The sequence below is a fragment of the Pempheris klunzingeri genome, chromosome 7, assembly GCF_042242105.1.
Source record: "Pempheris klunzingeri isolate RE-2024b chromosome 7, fPemKlu1.hap1, whole genome shotgun sequence".
Taxonomy (NCBI): Eukaryota; Metazoa; Chordata; class Actinopteri; order Acropomatiformes; family Pempheridae; genus Pempheris; species Pempheris klunzingeri.
This window is the reverse complement of record NC_092018.1, coordinates 6,065,058-6,084,496: the sequence shown is the minus strand read 5'-3', so window position 1 is coordinate 6,084,496 and position 19,439 is coordinate 6,065,058. Positions and strand designations below refer to the sequence as shown.

General features: G+C 39.8%; 1 protein-coding gene across 1 annotated transcript in view; it reads right to left on the bottom strand.

Annotated features, from left to right (window-relative positions):
* Window positions 1–19,439, bottom strand: part of unc5ca (unc-5 netrin receptor Ca) — a 176,181-nt gene that overhangs the window by 61,304 nt on the left and 95,438 nt on the right. Inside the window, exons 3-4 of the mRNA XM_070833638.1 lie at window positions 15,135–15,278; window positions 4,222–4,325 (exon numbers count right to left, since the gene is read on the bottom strand). Of these exons, the coding sequence (XP_070689739.1) occupies window positions 4,222–4,325; window positions 15,135–15,278 (248 nt within the window). The remainder of the gene's footprint in view (window positions 1–4,221; window positions 4,326–15,134; window positions 15,279–19,439) is intronic.

Genomic DNA, 19,439 nt, shown 5'->3' with positions numbered 1-19,439 from the left:
ATGTCTCTTGACTTATTCCAACATGGTAAAAACAGAAAATCATTCATAAAAAAATGATATCGATGGTCACTGTGAGGGAGGTAAGAGGCCAGGTGTGTGTGTGTGTGTTAACATTTGTACACTACCATTATCCCATCTACTTCCTGGTTAGGATGGTGTGGGGGTTGCGTCTGATGGAAAAAACTTCTCCTTTAAGTTGCTGGCTGTGATCAGCTACATAACAGCAGCCTTGAAGCTGGCAACAGGATGCACATTTTGCTGAGATGGAGCTCAGAGCTTGAATCTAAATTCAATCTATGAAGGACAATCTCACTATGCTACCTTGGTGCACATAAAAATGAAATGTTACTTTAAATTCATTGTGAAGTGAGTATAAATATTTATATATATATGAAATTTCTCAATAAAAACTGAAGGTTCCTGACTTTACTTATTTATCTTCTGATGTGAAAGATTACACTCAAACAAATAATGTATAAGTTTATCTTTAGCCATTATCCAAGTGAATAACTCGCACTAATTTAGGGTGTGGATTGAGTGGTTAAGAATGTGACAGGAGCTTGACCAGGCTCCACACACATATCCAGTTACTGTCTGACTCTGCGTGTGTATGTGTGTGTGTGTTAGGGATAGACACGTGGAGGGCCTGTCACCACACACTGATGTGTTTATTTCACTGCAGCTGGGGTAATCACTCACACACACAGACAGACGCAGACATGCACACACACAAATATTCACATAGACACCCACAGTCACACAAACCCATAACCCCAGTTGCTATGTGCAGTCTACTACTCGCCTGGCCAGTGGGGTCACTCCTACTCCAGTTCTGCATTTTAAAAATGTATTGTTGCTGTGAGTCTGCTGCCTGTGTCTGTCTGTCCTCCGTGTTTTAATGAACTTCACAACATTTCAAGGGGAGGTTTACAAGTTGACTCAGGCTCAGATCTAAATTTCACATTGCTTCTTGGTTTCATTCGAGTCTTTTAAAGAAACTTTGACAGGCTGATTTAGAGGACCTTGGATCAGAAAAATAATTAATAAATCAAAAAAAGTTTCCAAAAAATACAAACCAAACAAATCAAGGTAATCAAATCAAACTTGGGCCACTTTTCTTCAAAAGTGAACATTGTGCTGAATTTAAAATCTGTGTCCATAAAGACTTTCCTGTTGAACTGCTGAACCCTCCCTGCAGTATCCAATAGCTTTCCATCAGCTTTTAAAGGCTTTCCATCACAGTCTAAAGAGATTTAGATGTTTCTGAAGGATTTCACAATGCCTCAAATTGTGTCTCTCAGGAGCTTTAGATTGAAAGAAAGGAAATAAAAACGTAGACAAGAGTGACTGATGACAAGAGCAGTACTGTCTGAAGACAGTGAAAAGGAAATAATGGTGCACTGGTTGATGTGTAGACATTTTCTTTTCAATCTCAGATTGATTTGACCCTGACCTCTCAAGGCTAACAGTTGTGCAGCAGTTAAAATGATCCCTGGATAATCTGTCTCTCAGTGTAACTCTTGTCATGCTCTAGTATGTGTGTGTGTGTGTGTGTGTGTGTGTATGTGTGCATATTTCCTTAAGGCTGCATCTGTGAGTGTATTTGTGTAAATGCACAGACGAGGCAATTGTGTGCATATGTTGGTACGTGTGTACATGTGTGTATACAGAAACTGTGATTATGAATGTAAACTTGGTGTGCATGTGTGTGTGTTTTGGGGCAAGGTTCTTTAGTGCGGCATGTTGAGAGCCACGTGATGCCAGCTGGGCCCTACGATGTGGGTATCACATATCAGGACACCAACCCTATCACATTGACAACTTTACAACAGTCCTCGGCAACCACAACCACTAATTTTAGAACATTATGAGAGAGGTCACAGGACACCAACAATGACAGCTGTCCATCAAAAGGAAAAAAAAACAAAAAACAGAATAGCTGTGTGGCTATGTGAAGGACTGAGCAAGAGAAAAAGGAAAGACGAAATACAGAATGTGAATGGCAAAGAGAATGAGCATGATAAGAACAAAGAGAAATAGAAAGTCAGAAGAGATAAAAAAAGAAAGCCAAGGCTACAACCTGAGGTCATTGGCAGGTTTTAAACCTAAATCCCTCTAATCAGCTTCAGCAGACAGGGGAGACAGACCAATCCATTTGCACTGAGATCCCATTATGACAGGAGAAAGGAATGGAAAAGGTAGCAAATTGAACACACTGGAAAAATAGCTCTGAGTGCTGGCGTGTCAGTGTGTGCATGTGTACATGGTTAGTAAGTATGCCTTTGTGCTAAGTGTGCACGAATATGTTGCGTTCAAACACGTGTCAAAAATAAAGAAAGTAGATAAGGCAGCAGTAGTAATGAGTCATTAGTGTGGAGATCCGCTAAAGTAACGTATGTGTGAATGTAGGTGGGTGGCATAAAGAGAGACATAATGACAAAAAAATAGCCTCCAGTGTTTATATGTGTGAGTCTGTGGCTCCAACTGTTAAACTGATTTCACAGTTTGACCAATTTATTTGCTTGATTTCCCTCAGAAGAATTATAGATTTTCAGAAGTGAAAGGATAGGAAAGGATCACTCTGTTATTCCCCCAAAACACTTCTTCTTTCTCAGTCTTTTTCCTTTCCTGCTCCAACTTCATCTCTGCCTTTTCACCCACACAGTCTCCCTCACTTTGTATGCTGGTCTGTCTGAGTGCCTCCCTCACCCACTCCCTTTCAGTTTCTCTCTCCCCATCTCTCTTCTCAGGGGAGTTGTGTACTTAGGTGCAATTGAAAACGACTATCAAACCCTGAGGAGGGAAACCTGATTCAGAGACTCCTTATCCGATAGCACAGCCCTCTCCAAGTGGCGTGCTGCTCTTCCCCAGTGGATGACTAAATGAAATTATGTCTTTTTATCCATTCAGGTGGGAACGCAGCCAGATGAAACTAGGAAAGTAAAGAACAATCTGAATTGTGAGTGATGTTTTTCTCTGTAGTTAAGGGCCTGAGGGAATGGAAGTGACATGTGTGGCTTTTCCAAAGTGGATGTTTATTATGCGACACATCTGATGAGTGAATAAAATGTCGTTGTGCTGACAATGTACTTGAGGCATACGATATTATCTTACATTGAGAAGGCTAGTAGTGTGATAGCGTGAGTATGTATGTGTTTTCCATGCTGTGTTCGTGAGCATATACTTGAAATCCACACCTGTTCAAGTTACTAGCATGGTTGGGGACCTCTGACCACATAAAGTCGGCCTAGTTTAGTGTCCTTAGGCAAGGCAGTAAAGTAAGTGCTTAAATGGACAAAGGATTGGTGTATTGATTTTACTAGGTGGCAAATTAGCTTTCCATGTAAGGGGAATTAGCCAATTATGCTCATTTGCCTTTTTTTTACTGCAAGTGTATTCACTTCAGTTTTCAGCAATATGTACACCTATGGTCATGGAAAGGAACATGTCAGTGTTTTTTGCAGTCCTTCTGAGTCCTTATTTGTTTTCTGCAAAGCTCAGGTACAGTAAGAGTGTGCAATGAAAATGCACAATAACCTAATATAGGCTAAGCCTCAGCAGTCACTGAGATTTCTTCATGTAACTTGTGCTGCAACTCAAATTGTCTCTCTGGGGACATTTAAGTCTAAGTTTAAACTCTAGATCTTGGGATCAGCGTTACCCCGTTGCAGCAGAGCTTTCAAGCAACTGTCACTCAAAACAGGATTGAGGCTGTTCCCCCGATTCCCCCCTGTGACAGTTCAACACAAATGTTGCTGCACAATATGAAACAATACTTTATATTTCTGAAAACAAGTTGCAGAAATGATTCAAAACAAATGCTAACCTTTCATTAATTCATTTGTTAAAAATTTAGGCATAACACTAATAAAAAAGGCCATTTGACCAATTTTGTGCAAAGGGTCAGGATGCATTTTTATTCAGCACACCCTTCAGCCGCTGACTGCAGACTGTGAAAGAGTGCATGCACCCATCAAACCACTCTGTTCTGCTGTCTGTCATTCACACTTCCAGGCAATTTCAAAAAGTGTCACATTTGTAATAACCGACTTTTCTATGGCACTTTCAAGTTATTTCCACTTGATGATTTCTATTTTTACACCTTTTTACATCCTCTGTTGTCTTCATTCTGTCATCCCACCTCTGGTTCTGTTCTAGCGCCCTCTCTCTTAATCTCACATCTTCACATCAGGTGGAGGTTAGCAATAATGCTGCACATACCTCAGCAGCTGGTATACCCTCCGGAGGGCGACACTGCAACAGCACTTCCTGCTCCAGAGATACTTCCTTTCCTAGCGGTTCCTGTTCGAATGACTTTTTCAGGTCTGAGGAAAGAGGCAAAGAGAGACAGGAAAGTTAATAACTATTGTAGGACAAAGTTATTAGGTGAACCTGAGAGCATATGACAAAACTGTTACACCGCTAACATATAGATTCTATAGGTGATATTGTTATGGTGTGGTACTGAAAACAAGAGCGAGCAAGAAGTGTGTGGGAGGCCATTTTCCAAGCATCCAGTGATTCAGCACTTAGAGAGACTATTCAGGAGATGGTGCCATGTCATTTGAAACCGGGGCTCGTTACATCATTTCCATTGCACCCATGACACAGTAATTATGGAGTTGATGTTTAAAGTCAGCCATGCATATGCTGACTTCTCCCGCCCTCCTGTCACTTTAGAAATGTACACAACAAGGACAAAACACTTATCTGTATGTTCTTAGTGTCAACTAATGCTCCCATTGGGGTGCACACACAGAAATACACATTGTTTGTTTTTTCAGCAATGGCTTATAACAGTTTTATACACACACATACAGTTGCTCATTCTTTTAAGTGGTTTAGCTGCTTCACACACAAAACACAGGCTGCTTTGTTGCACGTTTGCCCCTAAATCACTATGCACAATATTTAAACCTTGCTTTCATTCCATATAGACTTGCCAGAGTTCGGGGATCTCAAGCATGCCAAAGACAATAAATGATTCACACTAACAGTCCACATGCTGTGATAAATGACAGCATTACAAAGCAGCATGGAATGCACTGCCATTTCTTTCAGAACGAGAGGGCTCAGCTGTTTTCATTTTGAGGAAAAAAATGCTCACAGTAGCAGACTTTAAGACAATTAGCCAGACATTTAAATAAGAACAGAGGACTGAGAGACAAAGGAGAGGAGGATAGAGAGAAAAACCTTAAAGGATATGAATGAAAACACAAAAACTCTTGTGGGTGGACAGATGAATGAATGGGTGGAATGATGTAAGGACAGTTCTGTTTCACTGATCTTTACGCTTGTTGTATTTTTCTCTGCATCTATGTTTATCTTACTGCCACTCTTCTCTACAAAGGTCTCGACAAAAGACAGAAGTGTATTAATTACAGAAAGTACAAAAGGGGCAACCACTCCTCAGCTGTTTATGTTGAGTTTTCTTGTCTTGATTTTGAAACTTGATTTTGAAAAGGTTTCTTTCACTTATTCACAATATTGAATAAACTTTCTGCAAATCTCCGTCTTTCAGTGGTTACCCTTGATACTGCAAGGCTCTATATGATTCTGTCTTTCACTTTAAATCTTGACCTTCTATAATTTGTTTGATTCAACCTATTGGACAGTTACAAACATAATTCACTAGTCCCCTCACTAGTCCGCTGCCAAAATGTGTGCATGTATCCCTTAAGTGGCAGCTGAGCCTAACACATGTTAAAATAATTAGCCTGCCATAGAAAAAGGCCATAAAACATATTGTAACCTGAGAGGAGTGGCAGTGTTGCGGGACTTAGCAGGTGACTTTATTTATGGTGCTGATCAGATGGTGTGATGGATTTCTAAATAAGAACATATGGAGGGGATGGGGTGGGGAAAGAAGAAAACATCTTTCTTTTCACTTGAGCTTCTGGGTGTAAATTAAAGTTTCATGATCTGATTTCTGTATCACCACTTTGGAGTGCATCTGCAAGACTTGAGTACTGAGTAAAAAAAGCTTACACATGCACTTTCAATCACGCAAACTGGCCAAACTACAAAATACATAAAATAATACGTGTCATGTGGTTAAAAAGAACTGATTTGGGGTGTTACATTCTGTGTACATACTTATTGTCTGCCTGTGTGCATTACCATACATATTTGTTTGTGTACACATGACAGGCAGGTACTGTATGTGTTTGTGTTCCTGAGGGCATGGCTCCATATCTGAAGATATGTGATGTGCGTATTTGAAAGTGACATCCAAAGGTTTGCTGATATGTCAGCATTAAGAGAAGAATTTAACTGATGAAAACTTTGGGATATTAATACTAAAAACTTTTTCACTTTGAAGAGTGTGAGAGTCACCTTGTTAGTGCGTAAAGGATGGCTGCAGCTCTAGAAGACAAATCCTCTCTCCTCTGTCCTTTAGTTTTTAAAACCATACAGAAAACTTTCATGGGAGGGCACAGTGTGTGTGTGAGTGTATGTGTGTTCATGTCCACAAATGGTATATCACAACTGACGGATAAGGTGATTAAGAGTACACCTGGGAACCGGGAGAGTAAAAGGACACAACCATTTCCACGGGCACACACTATATAGAACATTTTTTAATGCTGAACCAGTCAACTGAGTTAATCTCTGGGTATTTCTTGAGGACAGTCACCTTTACAGTGCCTAACAGACATACATGTAGAATGAGGCAGAGTGAAAGAGAACCAGAGGTAAAATAGTAGGGTGGCAGGTGGAGGTTTGAAAGATGAGAGGCAGAAAGAGAGAGGAGGAAGAAGGGAGAAGTTGGCAGCACACAGCAGGACCACCTTACGCTTTCCTAATACCAAAACCACCTGCCTGCTCTGTACCTATCAAAGCCCTTTTTCATGTCCACCACAGTGTCTATATCAAACTATTCTATAGGAACCCATATCAGTGAGTCCACCTTGTATCACCTGTATGTATCTCTTTTAAAAACAACCAGCAACCCATCAAACATCCCAAACATCAGTCTGACTTTGATTACATCTCCTTTATCAAGATCCCAATCTTACTCCCAAAGACAAGGGGAGAGATTCTATGTCAATGCAGGCTTTAATGATAGTCTTTCATTTCATCATTTAATCATGAATCACTCTTGAATGAATCACAAATTTCTGAGCATTGTCACTGTAAGATGTATTCACATGGCAAGTTGATATTTCTATTTTTTGAGCTCAAAATGTAAATTATCTATCCAGGGCCTTAGGAAGTTACTTAACATGTGGCCCTTGTCACCTGCTAACTCCAGCATATTAGTGACATGACTTCCCCTTTGATCCAAGCTCTACACATAGCAACAGTCTGCTAGACAGAATAAGCAGACTGTAGAATGCTGTAATCAACCAATCAGAATCAAATATTCAGCAAAGCTTTGTGAAAAGTTTCAATAACTTTGTGAGGTAAATATTGTAAAGTTAGGAGCTGCTCTGTAAACAACTTAAAAAGCGGTACAAGATTAGCTACACACTCAAGGGATAAGAGTCACATTTGTAAGTGGCAAACGAGGTGTTGGAGGTGATCATGCTGTCTGCTGTGTAGAGATACACCACTTACAAAGCCTTTGAGATTTCCAAAATTCTCTAGATCATTTTCCCACGTAAATGATTAATTTCATATAAAACAAAACTAATCGTTATCAGATCTATGTGTAGCTATATTGGTTTAGAGAGTTATGTGAGGACACAGAGTAATGCTGAGGCTGAATGATAACTTCATAATACAGTCACTCCCTGTGGAGGATGGCTGGCTGAACAGGGCATGATGGTTTATTATGGGAATAATCACCCAAAGCTTTAGTGCTAAATCCACCACATGGCTACCCACACAACAAGCAGAGACAGACGTACTTGGACAGATACTGAGAGACAAAGAAAGAGCAATAGAGAGAGGGAGGGATACTGTCACAGTGAGGGAAAGGCACACAGGAGATGGAGACAAACAAGCAGACACAACACATACATGGAGACAATCACAAACACAAAATGTAAGATACTCACAGTGGGACAGAAAAACAGACTGGCACACGTTAGCACAAATGAGCAAAAACCAACTGCAGACACAAGGAGAGAGGTGATTGAGGGATGAGACACACTTCTCTCATGCCAGCCAATTCCAGGAACAATTTCCTGGTCTTAATTAGTAAGGGAGATGGTGAAATGAGGAGTTGGTTGAGAGAGTTGATTTCCATAAAGATTGAGAATGAAATTAAAGGAGATTAAAGCAAACTGCTCGGGGGATGAACGGAAAACACACACACGCTCACACATATTCACATGTAGAGCTAAGCTGTGTCAGACAAAATCTCTCCAGTTTATTCGCAATAGCGCACGTGTGTGAGACTGTTTGTGTTTTAGAGAAAGGGGGAATGTGACATTGTGTTCCCGACACCAGGGGACCACAAATTCACATCAATGGAAGATGTGTGCTTCTGAGCATTTGTGCAAATATGTGCCCAAGGGAAATATGTGCACAGGAGAGGTGGGACAGCTGTGTCCTATCAATTCACTGACCCCACTTCACTCCCAAACTGCAGATAACGCTATCCAGCTTCATAAATATAACAAGAGCAAAGATAAATTTACTAAACAAAAGCTACAACAGGGTTGAAAAGTAAAGAGGGCAACCTTGTAAAGTGTTCTTCAGTGTGAACCCTAAAAATATACAGTAGAGCAGTGTAAGCATCTATTCAGAAATGACCTTTTCTTGCATAAACTCCCTCTCCCTCCCTCTCAGTCTCCTCATTCCCTGTCTCTCTGCACCTTAGTCTTCCCTCTGCGTCTAAAAATTCTTCTTCCACTGCTCAACTAACACTGTTATTATGTTTGTGGTTAGTTTGCTGCCTCAGGCACCTCTACATAAGCGTATTTCAGAGCAATTATCCAAAATGGGTGTCTCCGCCTGTATACTACCCATGCCAAATCATAACGGTTTCCCCTGGTGGAGCTGCTCAAGCAATAAAGAGCAATGTGAGATGCTTGGGAAGAAAACAGCAAGCAAAGTACCCTCCTTTAGTCTCCAAGAGGATAATTTGGACATCCAATTTCCTACACGATAGCATGCAGTGGAAACAGTCGGACCTCTGGCTTAGAAAAAAACTAAATGATGTAAGTGAAGTACACAAGAGGGTAAGATAATATTTAATAAAAAAGGATAAAAAAGTAAATGTACATGGATTTGTAATTAAAACACATTTGGATTTAATGATAAAAATCAAGGTTGTAAACAATGGAACAGTCGGATTTAGCCGCCAAGTGTATATTAACTATAACAAGGTGAATTTGTATTGCCATGAATTTGTATGTCTTGATAGGAAGGTCATTAAACACAATCATTTTGTGAGAACTTATTGAAACACTTGACTATGTGCTGCATATTATATTCAGCTTCATAACCATCCATTTTTGCTCGCCTAACAGGTTTTGAATGGAACAGTTTATGCAAAATCATGAAAATCTTGGCAATATGAGTTTTTTTCATGACAATATAAATGTGTTCTAAGGCCATAGGGTTTTCAGTGTTAGCGCTCTATAGCTTGTGTTGAATACCTCTTCAATCTCTGGGCATTCATACGCATGTCCTCAAATCCAAATAAAGCTCCAAAATATAAAAAAAATTGAAGAAGTGAAGGTAAAGTGTGACCTTGAGTGTCACAATCATTTTCAGTGTGGTTATATAGGAAGCCATTTTCTCTAAGTGACTTTAGAGAGTCTCTTTTGACTTAGACCAGTTCTTTCACTGAACTCTCCACCCTGTCATTTCAACACTTCACAACCTGTGATCAGCCCTCGACATCAGGCGTCTTTACATCCACAGTCAAGTTGTGAACAAGTAAACAACTCTATTCACCGACATGTGTGTATGTGTGTATATATATTGTATTGTATCTCACCTCAAAACCCACCTGTTTAAACAAGCCTACTCACTGTAACATCACTCTGCAGATCTCCCACCCCTTGGTTTTTTAAAATTTTTCGACTTTTTAACTTGCTTTTTCACTGTTTGTTTTTAACTGTGTGTTGTATGGTGTCCTTGAGTGCCTTGAAAGGCGCCTATAAATAAAATGTATTATTACTATTATTATTGTGTGTGCATACAAATATATAATACATATTGTTTTTCACACACTTGGACTTAGAAAGTGACATTAGTTTTCTGTGACTAAATCAACACTGTGGCTTACCACTTTAACACTTAGTGGAGTAGGCTGAGGCAATCCTTGACATCTGGGAAAAAGCTCAGTGGCTTACAGCGATGGTGAGACATCATAACCACACACCCACGCGCACGTGCACACGCACTCACACACACACACACACACACACACACACACACACATACACACACAAACACACACACACACACACACACACACACTATGGGTTCTCACTATAAAAATGTTTATTCAGTGTTTGTGACCATCGTGAAGTCTCTCTCAAAGCCAGAAACCAAGGCAGTCTTGATGATGTCATCCAGAGAAAAACACTGAAGGATTTTCCACTGACAGTGTTTGTGACGGGGTGAAGTTTTGAATATGCACTCATGAAACTGATTCATGCCAAAAAAGGTCAAATGTCATTGGGACTGTGGTTGTATAGGCAATTGGGTTTCTGTGCTGCAAGTGTCATTACCACAAAACACACTGTAGTTGTTTTCATTTGCTGGAATACAAAAAAAACGCATATGTTCTTGTAAACTACATACAGGTTTAAGCCTAAAGCCCACACGTCTCAGTGGAAGGTGGCAGAACAAATTGCCATCATCTGAAATGTGTGTGTGTGTGTGTATGTGTGGGTGGGTGTTTGTGAGTGTGTGTGTGTGTGTGTGTGTCTGTGACCTTGACTCATTGATAATCCATTGAAGGAGAAAGACTTGACCTGATAGCTGCAGGGCCAAACAGCATGACTGACACTGCATGCACATTTGTGTGTTCGCCATTGTGCCATGCATACCATGTCATTTGTGTGTGTGTGTGTGTGTGTGTGTGTGTGTGTGTGTGTGTAAGTGTCTGTGTTTCTTTTACCCCCGTGTACATGCCTACAACGCAATGCATTAGTAACTATGTATGAGTATTTGTGTGTGTGTGTGTGTGTGTGTGTCCCACCTGCTTTATAAACTGGAATTAAGCTGCCTGCACCATCCATAACTCTGCTAAAGTGCCCTACTCCAAAAGACCAACATATCACTCAGAGATTTAATATCTCTGATTGTGCATGTGACACTTTTATAGCCACGACACTGATTGTCATTATCCAGCTACAAACCGTGCATTTAGTTAATGCCTTCAAGTGCTAATTCTACAGTTATTAAAACAGCCTGAAGATGCCGGAGAATGCAAAAGATGGAGGGAAAAACACAAGCACAAGTGACAGAACGAAACAACAAGCACATGATGAGCAAAGGCAGAAAAGCTGAAAGAGGAGGAGACAATGGGAAAAGGGGAAATAAGAAAATGAGTGGGAAGAGGAGATGGGAACGCAGGAGAGAAGTGCTGAATTGCTATTACATGGAGCGGTAGAAAAGACACTTTGCTCAGCAAGCTCCAGCTGCCAGGAAGCATTTTAATCACAACAGTAGATCCAAATAGGAGCCGAAAGCGGGGTAGGTCAGGAGGTTGGGTCGATTTGAAGTAAAAGGTTATCGCAAGTGGGGGCTGAGTGTAATCAGATCTGGTTAAGAGAAAAATCACTGTTATAAGAGAAAGAGAGAAAGTGAAGGACGGAGGGACAGACAAAGTCAGGAGGAAAATACGTACTATAGAGGAAAAAAGAAAAGGTAGAAATGAGAGAGATCCCAATGGAGAGAAATCCTGGCTTTCTCTTAATTTACTCTTTCATCTTCCTCCTTTCTAGTTTCTTCAAGCCATCTAAAAACTATCCTCCATCAGCGTCCCTCCACCTCTGGCAGAGGTCTTACATATATGAAAAACTATAAACCTTGAGGAGAGAAGCTGAGTGAAAAAAGGAAAAAAAGGTACAAAATAGTAGCGCGCTGGTTTGTTTTTGATAAATACTAGTGTAGACAATTTATGATTTAGTGTTGAACACCAGCATCCATTTAAAAACTGGACAGCCCTTCAACAGCCCAAATTATGTAAATGAGACAAGATAAAGAATTATATAATCATTATATTTAAGTAATTGCAGCAATATAAAATGTAATATTATTACAAATACTGGTAGCTGAAATAAAGGAAGTAAAAACTGAGGTGAGCTTGCCGAGGGCTGGTAATGCAAGATGATACTGATGGAAGAGGTACTGTAAAGGTCAGAATTTTGCAGGTACAAACATTATTTCTCTCTCTCTCTGACATGCACACACACACACACGTACTGTATATGTTCATGTATCAACTACCTTGTTGAAAAAGTAAATCACTGAACAATGCGGCCTTCAGTGCCATGTGTGCATTTCTGTGCTGCTGTTGTCTGCATTCATGTGTTTACCTCTGAGAATCTCAGAAGCCTGTGAACGTACACTTGCCTGCATCTGTCTCTCAGCATGTATCGGCCCGGATGTAAGCCAAAAACAGCACATTACCTAGTTTTCATTGCACCCCGAGGAGAGCCCATTCCATTTGAGAAAGTTATTAGTGGAGCTTAGAAGGATATTTCTGACTGTGTCACTAACTCTCTGCTGACAGACCGAAAAACATCCTCCCATACCAAAGCAATGCAGAGAGTAGTGATGTTCTGTTCTAAATTGAAATGGCCTTTAAAGCTCACAAGCCAAATGAATTCAGAAATATGTTACTGTAGTACTACCATACAACATGCTGTTTTTTATATAGTGTAAGCTGAATCAGAATCAGAATTTTTCAATGATTGCACTCATGCATATTTACAACATATCTATATTTTAAGAGGTTGAATTTACATATGATGTGGTAGTCTACAGATTTTTATTACTCTCTGAACTACTGTGAGTTATATTTAACAGCCTTCCACAGTATGTTAGCTATGCACGATAAAATTTGTGATCTGTAAATGTAGTGCATGAAATGTGAGTTTGCTTTTCTAATTATATTTGTATTTTTGATAATTATAATTTGTTCTGTTCTTAAGATTAAACACCTAGCCAAAATATGTCATTTTAAGTCCTTGTTAAAGTGCAAATAAATAGAATAAATTATTATATACATGTGTGCAAGTCGGTATGTGAATAAATCAATAAAGCAACCAGGTCCTGCAAAAGTGAAAATGTGAGACATATTTACAGCCAAATAAAAGAAACTGAATGAAAAACAAGGAACAGCATGATGGATTTCCCTCTGCAGAATGAATAGGACCAACCTGGGACAACAAGATTTCCAGAGTGCTTGTCTGCTAGAGTGATACTGTCTGTTAAAGTACTACATATGGGGATGTGTGCAGTTTGTTTGGAGAGTCTGCTGAATGGACTCTATCATAGTCCCCAGTTGTCCCTTTGAGAGTTCACTCAAGCAGAGCCACACTGTCAGTATAAGCCAGGTAAACCTGGGAGGTGGGGTCGATTTTGTTATTGGTATTTCTTTTCTGCTTGACCTTTCTACAACCTGAGCACTCAGACAAGTCCCAGTTGTCTTATATGGCTGAATTGACCAGAGCAATGACGCTTGGAAAACTACTGTTGTGGGTTCAATTCTCAGGCCAGTGAAGGGAGCTTTGAAGGAACAATCCATTCTGTTATATGAGGCTTATGTTGAAAGAACAAACAAGGCTTATTAGGTGATTTCTATCAAACAACTCAACTCCCTTGCTACACAGTTGCTGCAAAGCCGTCAAATGACCATCACTCACAACAGGATCCAACCTTTTCTTTCCCCTGGACTGTTGCTGGGACCTAACAATACTAAAATGATTTTCCCATGTGATCACTGTGCATGCAGTGTTACACTGTAACACTGTCTGCTAGAGTAATATTGAACTGGGCCTGTGTTCTTTTGGTGACCTTACAGTCAGACTCCCAGTAGTCATATTAAATTCTTCACCAGACCATAACAGGAAGCTGCTGATGTTAGATTAAAGTTATAGTGCTAAGTCTCTACTTAGAAAAGTTCCCCACCATTCAGCGTAAATCCAATTTTGAAGGTTATACCCAACTACAGATTTTTACTTGTGAGTCTTATGTGTTTCTAGTTAAAATTAATACCCCATGGCAATAGTGTGCCTTCACACATCAAAAGACAGACAAATAGAGATTTTTTTTCAGGAATACTCATTCTGTATGTTCTGTAATTCACGCTTCGCTAAATCCCGCCCCTTGAACGCAGACTGGCCAATCATAGTCAGCCAGCTCTGACCAGAATCTGACTATACAACTGTGCTCCATAGATCAATTTCAGGCAGGTTTTGTGGATTTTGAGCAAGCCATGGCTACACTTTGTGCCCGAGGCACATGTAGTAGCGATACTCGTTACTCAGAAAGGTTGGAAGCAGACATTAGCAGAGTACAACACATCAATCCCTGATAAGCACTTCTATGCTACGCTATGTACTGAAGGTTGAATGAATGTATACATTTTATTATCTTCTGTCTCAATCATATGTTGATGTGGTGGTTCACTTTTACACTGATCAGAGCAAAAGGCTTTACCTTCTGTCTTTATCAGTTTAACCAGTTTTTACTGCCGCGTCAATTTGATACCCTGCATATATATTCTTCAAATGTGTATTGTTGACACTTCTGTCTGCTTGTGGAAAAAGCAAAAAATTGCTTTTTCCATTTTTCCAACAGCTTGAAAGAGATGTAATGGCTAGCAACAAAGCGACAGGGCTTGCTGAAGGGCGAATTACCTCTCTATAAAGTAGTTTTCATTTTAGTGTTGGAGTCCATCATTCTTGCACGAATATCAAGTTGCCTACCTATGCCTGAGGAATTTACAGAAAACTAAGCATGCATGTAATTAGCTTTACAGTTCTGTATCTCATTTATATAAGTCTCTTTGTTCACTCTCCTAATGTCATTTTATGCAAACTGAGAACTTTCTACTGCTGCTGGTTCAGATTAAACATATTCACTAGCAAAACATGGTGGCTTTTGTTATGAAGTTGTCACAGGAAACACAATGCATTTCTTGGAAGTTAGCACTGACAGTAAGCGTTCATTAAAAATGCATCTACAAAATAAGACAGCTGACCAGTTTTACTCACATGCAATGCGGACATGTGCCTTGCGACTTTTGGTGGTCCCAGCGGAGCTCCAGGCCACACACTGACACCAGTAATCTTCTGGACCAAACAGCTCCTCGACCTGCTGTCGCGTAATTTCTATACTGGCTTCTCTTACCACCAAACCTGGAGATGAAAGGAAAAGCACTGTTGAATCATTTGCATTATCAGTTGAGATTTATATTCAAGCAAAAGAAGAATGCCGCAACTGTTCCAATTTCTCAGCGAGCGAGTGATGCTCAAAGGAAAAGTAAAAGCTAAAGTCTATTTAAGCTTCTTCTCTGGTGATATGGCTTTTATGTAAGCTTAAGAAGCAAAAGCCAAAGTGGTGCACAGAAAATATCTAACCAAGTAAATAGAAGCAGAGGATAATCATACAATATCTGCTGCTATTTACAAACCTGGGTCATTTTACTGAGTAGATTCACTCTGGATTTAATGTAAACTTTGTGAGATCGTTCCTTTGCACTTCTACCACTTATCTCACTCTGCTCTCCAATTCCTTCTTTTCTCTGGTGTTTTGAAAGCAGCTCCATGTGAAGAATAAGTGTGAGGTTTAAATAGCTGCACCCTGCTGATAGGACTGCAAGGGAGCAGATATAGAGGAGCACTGCAAAGGAAAACAGGAAAGGAAGGGACAGACTCAGGATGGAAATGTGGGAGACAAGTAGAACACATTGGCACAGGTTAAGGAAAAAGATGTTGAGAAAATTGTGGAAATGCGTGACAAAGGAAAAGAGAAATGAAGGACAGATAACTTTGAGGTTAGAGCAAGAAGGCACAGATAAAATAAACAATAAGGTTAAAGCTCACAAACTGGCAGATATAATGGAGAGCAACATAACAGAAGCACAGTAAGAGGAAGAGAGAGGATGACAGAATAACAGTTGGGAAAGGGCAATGAAATGTGAAACAGGAAGGAAAAGGGGATAAAAATGGGTTTTGGGTAAAAGTATGTGGGGACTGGAAAGTAGATGGGCAAAATGCTATGAGAAAAAATCTTGGCAGTTTATTTCTGGTTCAGCAGTGATACAAACTCAAGCAACAATCTCTACGGGGCTCCACAAAACTGACTTGGGCCTATTACTTATGAAGACTCACAGTAAGTTCTTGCCACTAGAGAAATTGAGAGTCAGTTAGTGAGCACGCCAGTGTGAAGGCAAAGGGGACCAAGAGGAAGGAAAAAAGTGAAATCCAGTGAACAGGTTGTGGTCGACCAAAAGCCATTAATGGCTGGCAAGGGAATTAAAGAGAAACCCAAAAGAGCAAAGAGTAAGAAAGGTAAGAAAAGCTTTCATGCAAGCTAGCTTGAAGATGGGGAGACGTGTCTTTTGAGTTGAAGGAAAAAAGATTGATAAGAAGGGATATGAGTATGGAAGAAATGAAAAGTAAATGTGGAACTCAGAAGATATGGCAACTCACATAGCACTGATAGCGCAGAGGGCAAAGAGGAAAGTAAGGCAGGAGGTAAAATGCTTGTGGAAGGTACTGCTGTCACAACACGGGATAATAGCCAATGAGGAGGAGCAAAGAGCAAGAGATGGTATAAATACTACTGTGAATACCATCGTTTGAGCAAACAAGCAAACAAGGGAGATTTTTATGGCTTCACAACTTAAAATGAGAGAGCAGGGACACGGCAAGAGAGGCAGAGGCTAAGAAAATGGAAGCTAAAGAGGCAATTATAAGCAGTGAGCAATGAAGGACCAAAGCTGGACAAGTGGTAGGCAGGTAGTTGCAATGAGCAAAAAGCGCAGCAAGAGGACAAAAGGGACAAGAGAGATGAGGAGAAACCAGTGAGCAGGCTACTGCCAATGAGGAGAGTAAGGCAATTAAAATGAAAGCTTTAAATGAGCCAGACAGCTATTCATAGCAAATTGATTCAAACAAATGCAAGTGTAGGGGATAGTAAATGATTGGGACCATATGCACATTTAAAGCTTTAGCGTCAGTGCATGCATGGCTTATGCATGGAAAGAATCATCAATATGCCAGGCAGAAGGTGAGACTATCCACATATCTTTCAAATTTTTGTTTTGTCTCTATTGAGAGAAGTAATAAGTAGTACTAACGGATATGTTCAAAAACCATTAACCGGATAGTGCTATTAAATCATTGAAGCAGTTCAAGTATTAGCCAGTTAAGCTAATAGCTACATTGTATATTTTGCACTGGAGATGTGTGCAGCAAAGCAAAGAATTTGTAGAAAATATAGATTTGAATAACTCTTAGAATCAAATGTATAACTTTTTCATCTTAAATAAATGGTAACAAATCAGAAAAAAGAAATGTGAAAGTAAGAAAAGAAAAAAAGGAACCTTTTCCAGCTCCTTCCGTAGAATAACACTGCAGCATGTGAGTCTCTGGCTGCACCAGAGGTATTCTCATTGAAAACCTGCAGATGACTTGCATAAGAGGAGACTTTCTCCTGGCAGAGGAATGAAGAAAGCTGTGCCAGATAAGTTTTGTGGTATCTTTGTGTTGTATTTATGCAGCATATCTTAGTAACTACTATATAGTCTAAGCTGCATCAAGTTTTACACCTCACCTGAGTATTGGTAGGTAGTAACATGTAACATTTACTCTGTTCTATTTACTTGTGTATTTTTTGACATCAGAGTTGTCAAAAAGAGTTACTTAGCACAATATTTTTTACTCTTAGTCAAATATATTTGCGATAAAATATATGTACATTTACTCCGTTACCATCGGACACGCATTTCTAGCTACTTTCACTGATATATTTATGGTAAGGTGTGCAATATGAGTGTGTGGTGTAGCGAGTAAGAGAGTGAGCGGCAGAGAAGGTGACAGTGAATCCAAGTGGAGCAGAGGGGGAGCTTAGCAGTAAATGTAACCTATGGTTTGGTAAAAATAAAGGCTACAGGCTCCCAAGAACAATGTAAAACTCCATGTATTATTTTGCTGGTACTGCTGAAAAAGTGAAGGGAATTGGCCCCGAAGTACGAATCAACTTGGAGGATCTGGAGGAAAACAAACTTCTCCCCTGGGCTCTCTCTCACTCACACACACACACACACACACACACAACCTTTAAGTGACACAAATACTTTTACTTGCTGTTTTAAGAGATTAAACAGCTATTAACAGCATGTATTTTCTCATTTGTCTGGCTCTTGATATGGCACTTTAGTGAGTGCACTTCACATTTGTTATTACCAAATGAGGACCTTTTTGAACATAACACATAACATAATAGGCCTGAATGATGTAAATGACTGCACCTAATGAAGTTACTTACTACTTGAGTAGCTTGTTAGGAGATGTGGATTGGCTCATCACCAGCATTCATTAATAGTTCTTGTCTAGAAAGTAAAAAATTTGTGATTTATCGAGCTGCGCTCTGGATGCTAACTCTGCACGTTTAAATAGTCATCTGTGCCACAATTTGAACTGCATTCTCTCTTATGTAAGCTACAACTATGCAAGCAAGTCACTAGATTTACAGCTCATCCCTACGTGTATGACCATAAAACTGTTCAGTTGCTCCCAAACAGTTTGACAGATTGTTGTGGCAGTTGGTAGTTCACTTTTTGTCAAGTTGAATAAAACCAGTATGGCATTATAATTTACAGCTTTATTAGACAGCTAAAGGACACTATGATCACTCGCATACAAAAGTTAGGAGTGTCAATGAGTAAACAAAGGGTAAATCAGGATGTGTGTAGCAAGGTATTTCATGTAGTGCAACAGGGAGATATTATTTTAAGGACTTCATAGAACAGAGAGGGTTTCAGGCATATGAGAAAACAGTCAGAAGGAAAACAAACCATGAACAGGACATATATAGAATGAAACAGAGAACATCAGAGTGCGCTGAGTTAGTTTCACAGCAGGGAAAATCAATGGCTGTAATGATGAAATGTGTTCTATTTCTCAGTGAGGCTGGGGCTACGAAGATACACCAATCTGACACTGCAGGCTTAGTGCGGATGGAGGGCCAAAATAGCCAAGAAAAGAGGAGATGTCAAATGAGTCAACATGCAGTCAAGTAATCCCTGAACTGTCTTCAGCTTCAGAAACCTGATCAGTAATCTGTAACCTGATGTTTCTTGATCACTCTCTAAGCGGGACATTGTTTTTTTCTTAATCAGGAATTAGACGACAGCCCGATTCAGTTCTACTCAACGTTTACATGAGAATGACTAATTTGATGCAAAAGGGACGTCACACATTTAAATTTCACTCTACAGTGTCATCTGAGAGAAAGTTTCTTTCTCGTTTTCCTTCAGTGCCATGTCAATACAGAAAACAAAACAAAAAACA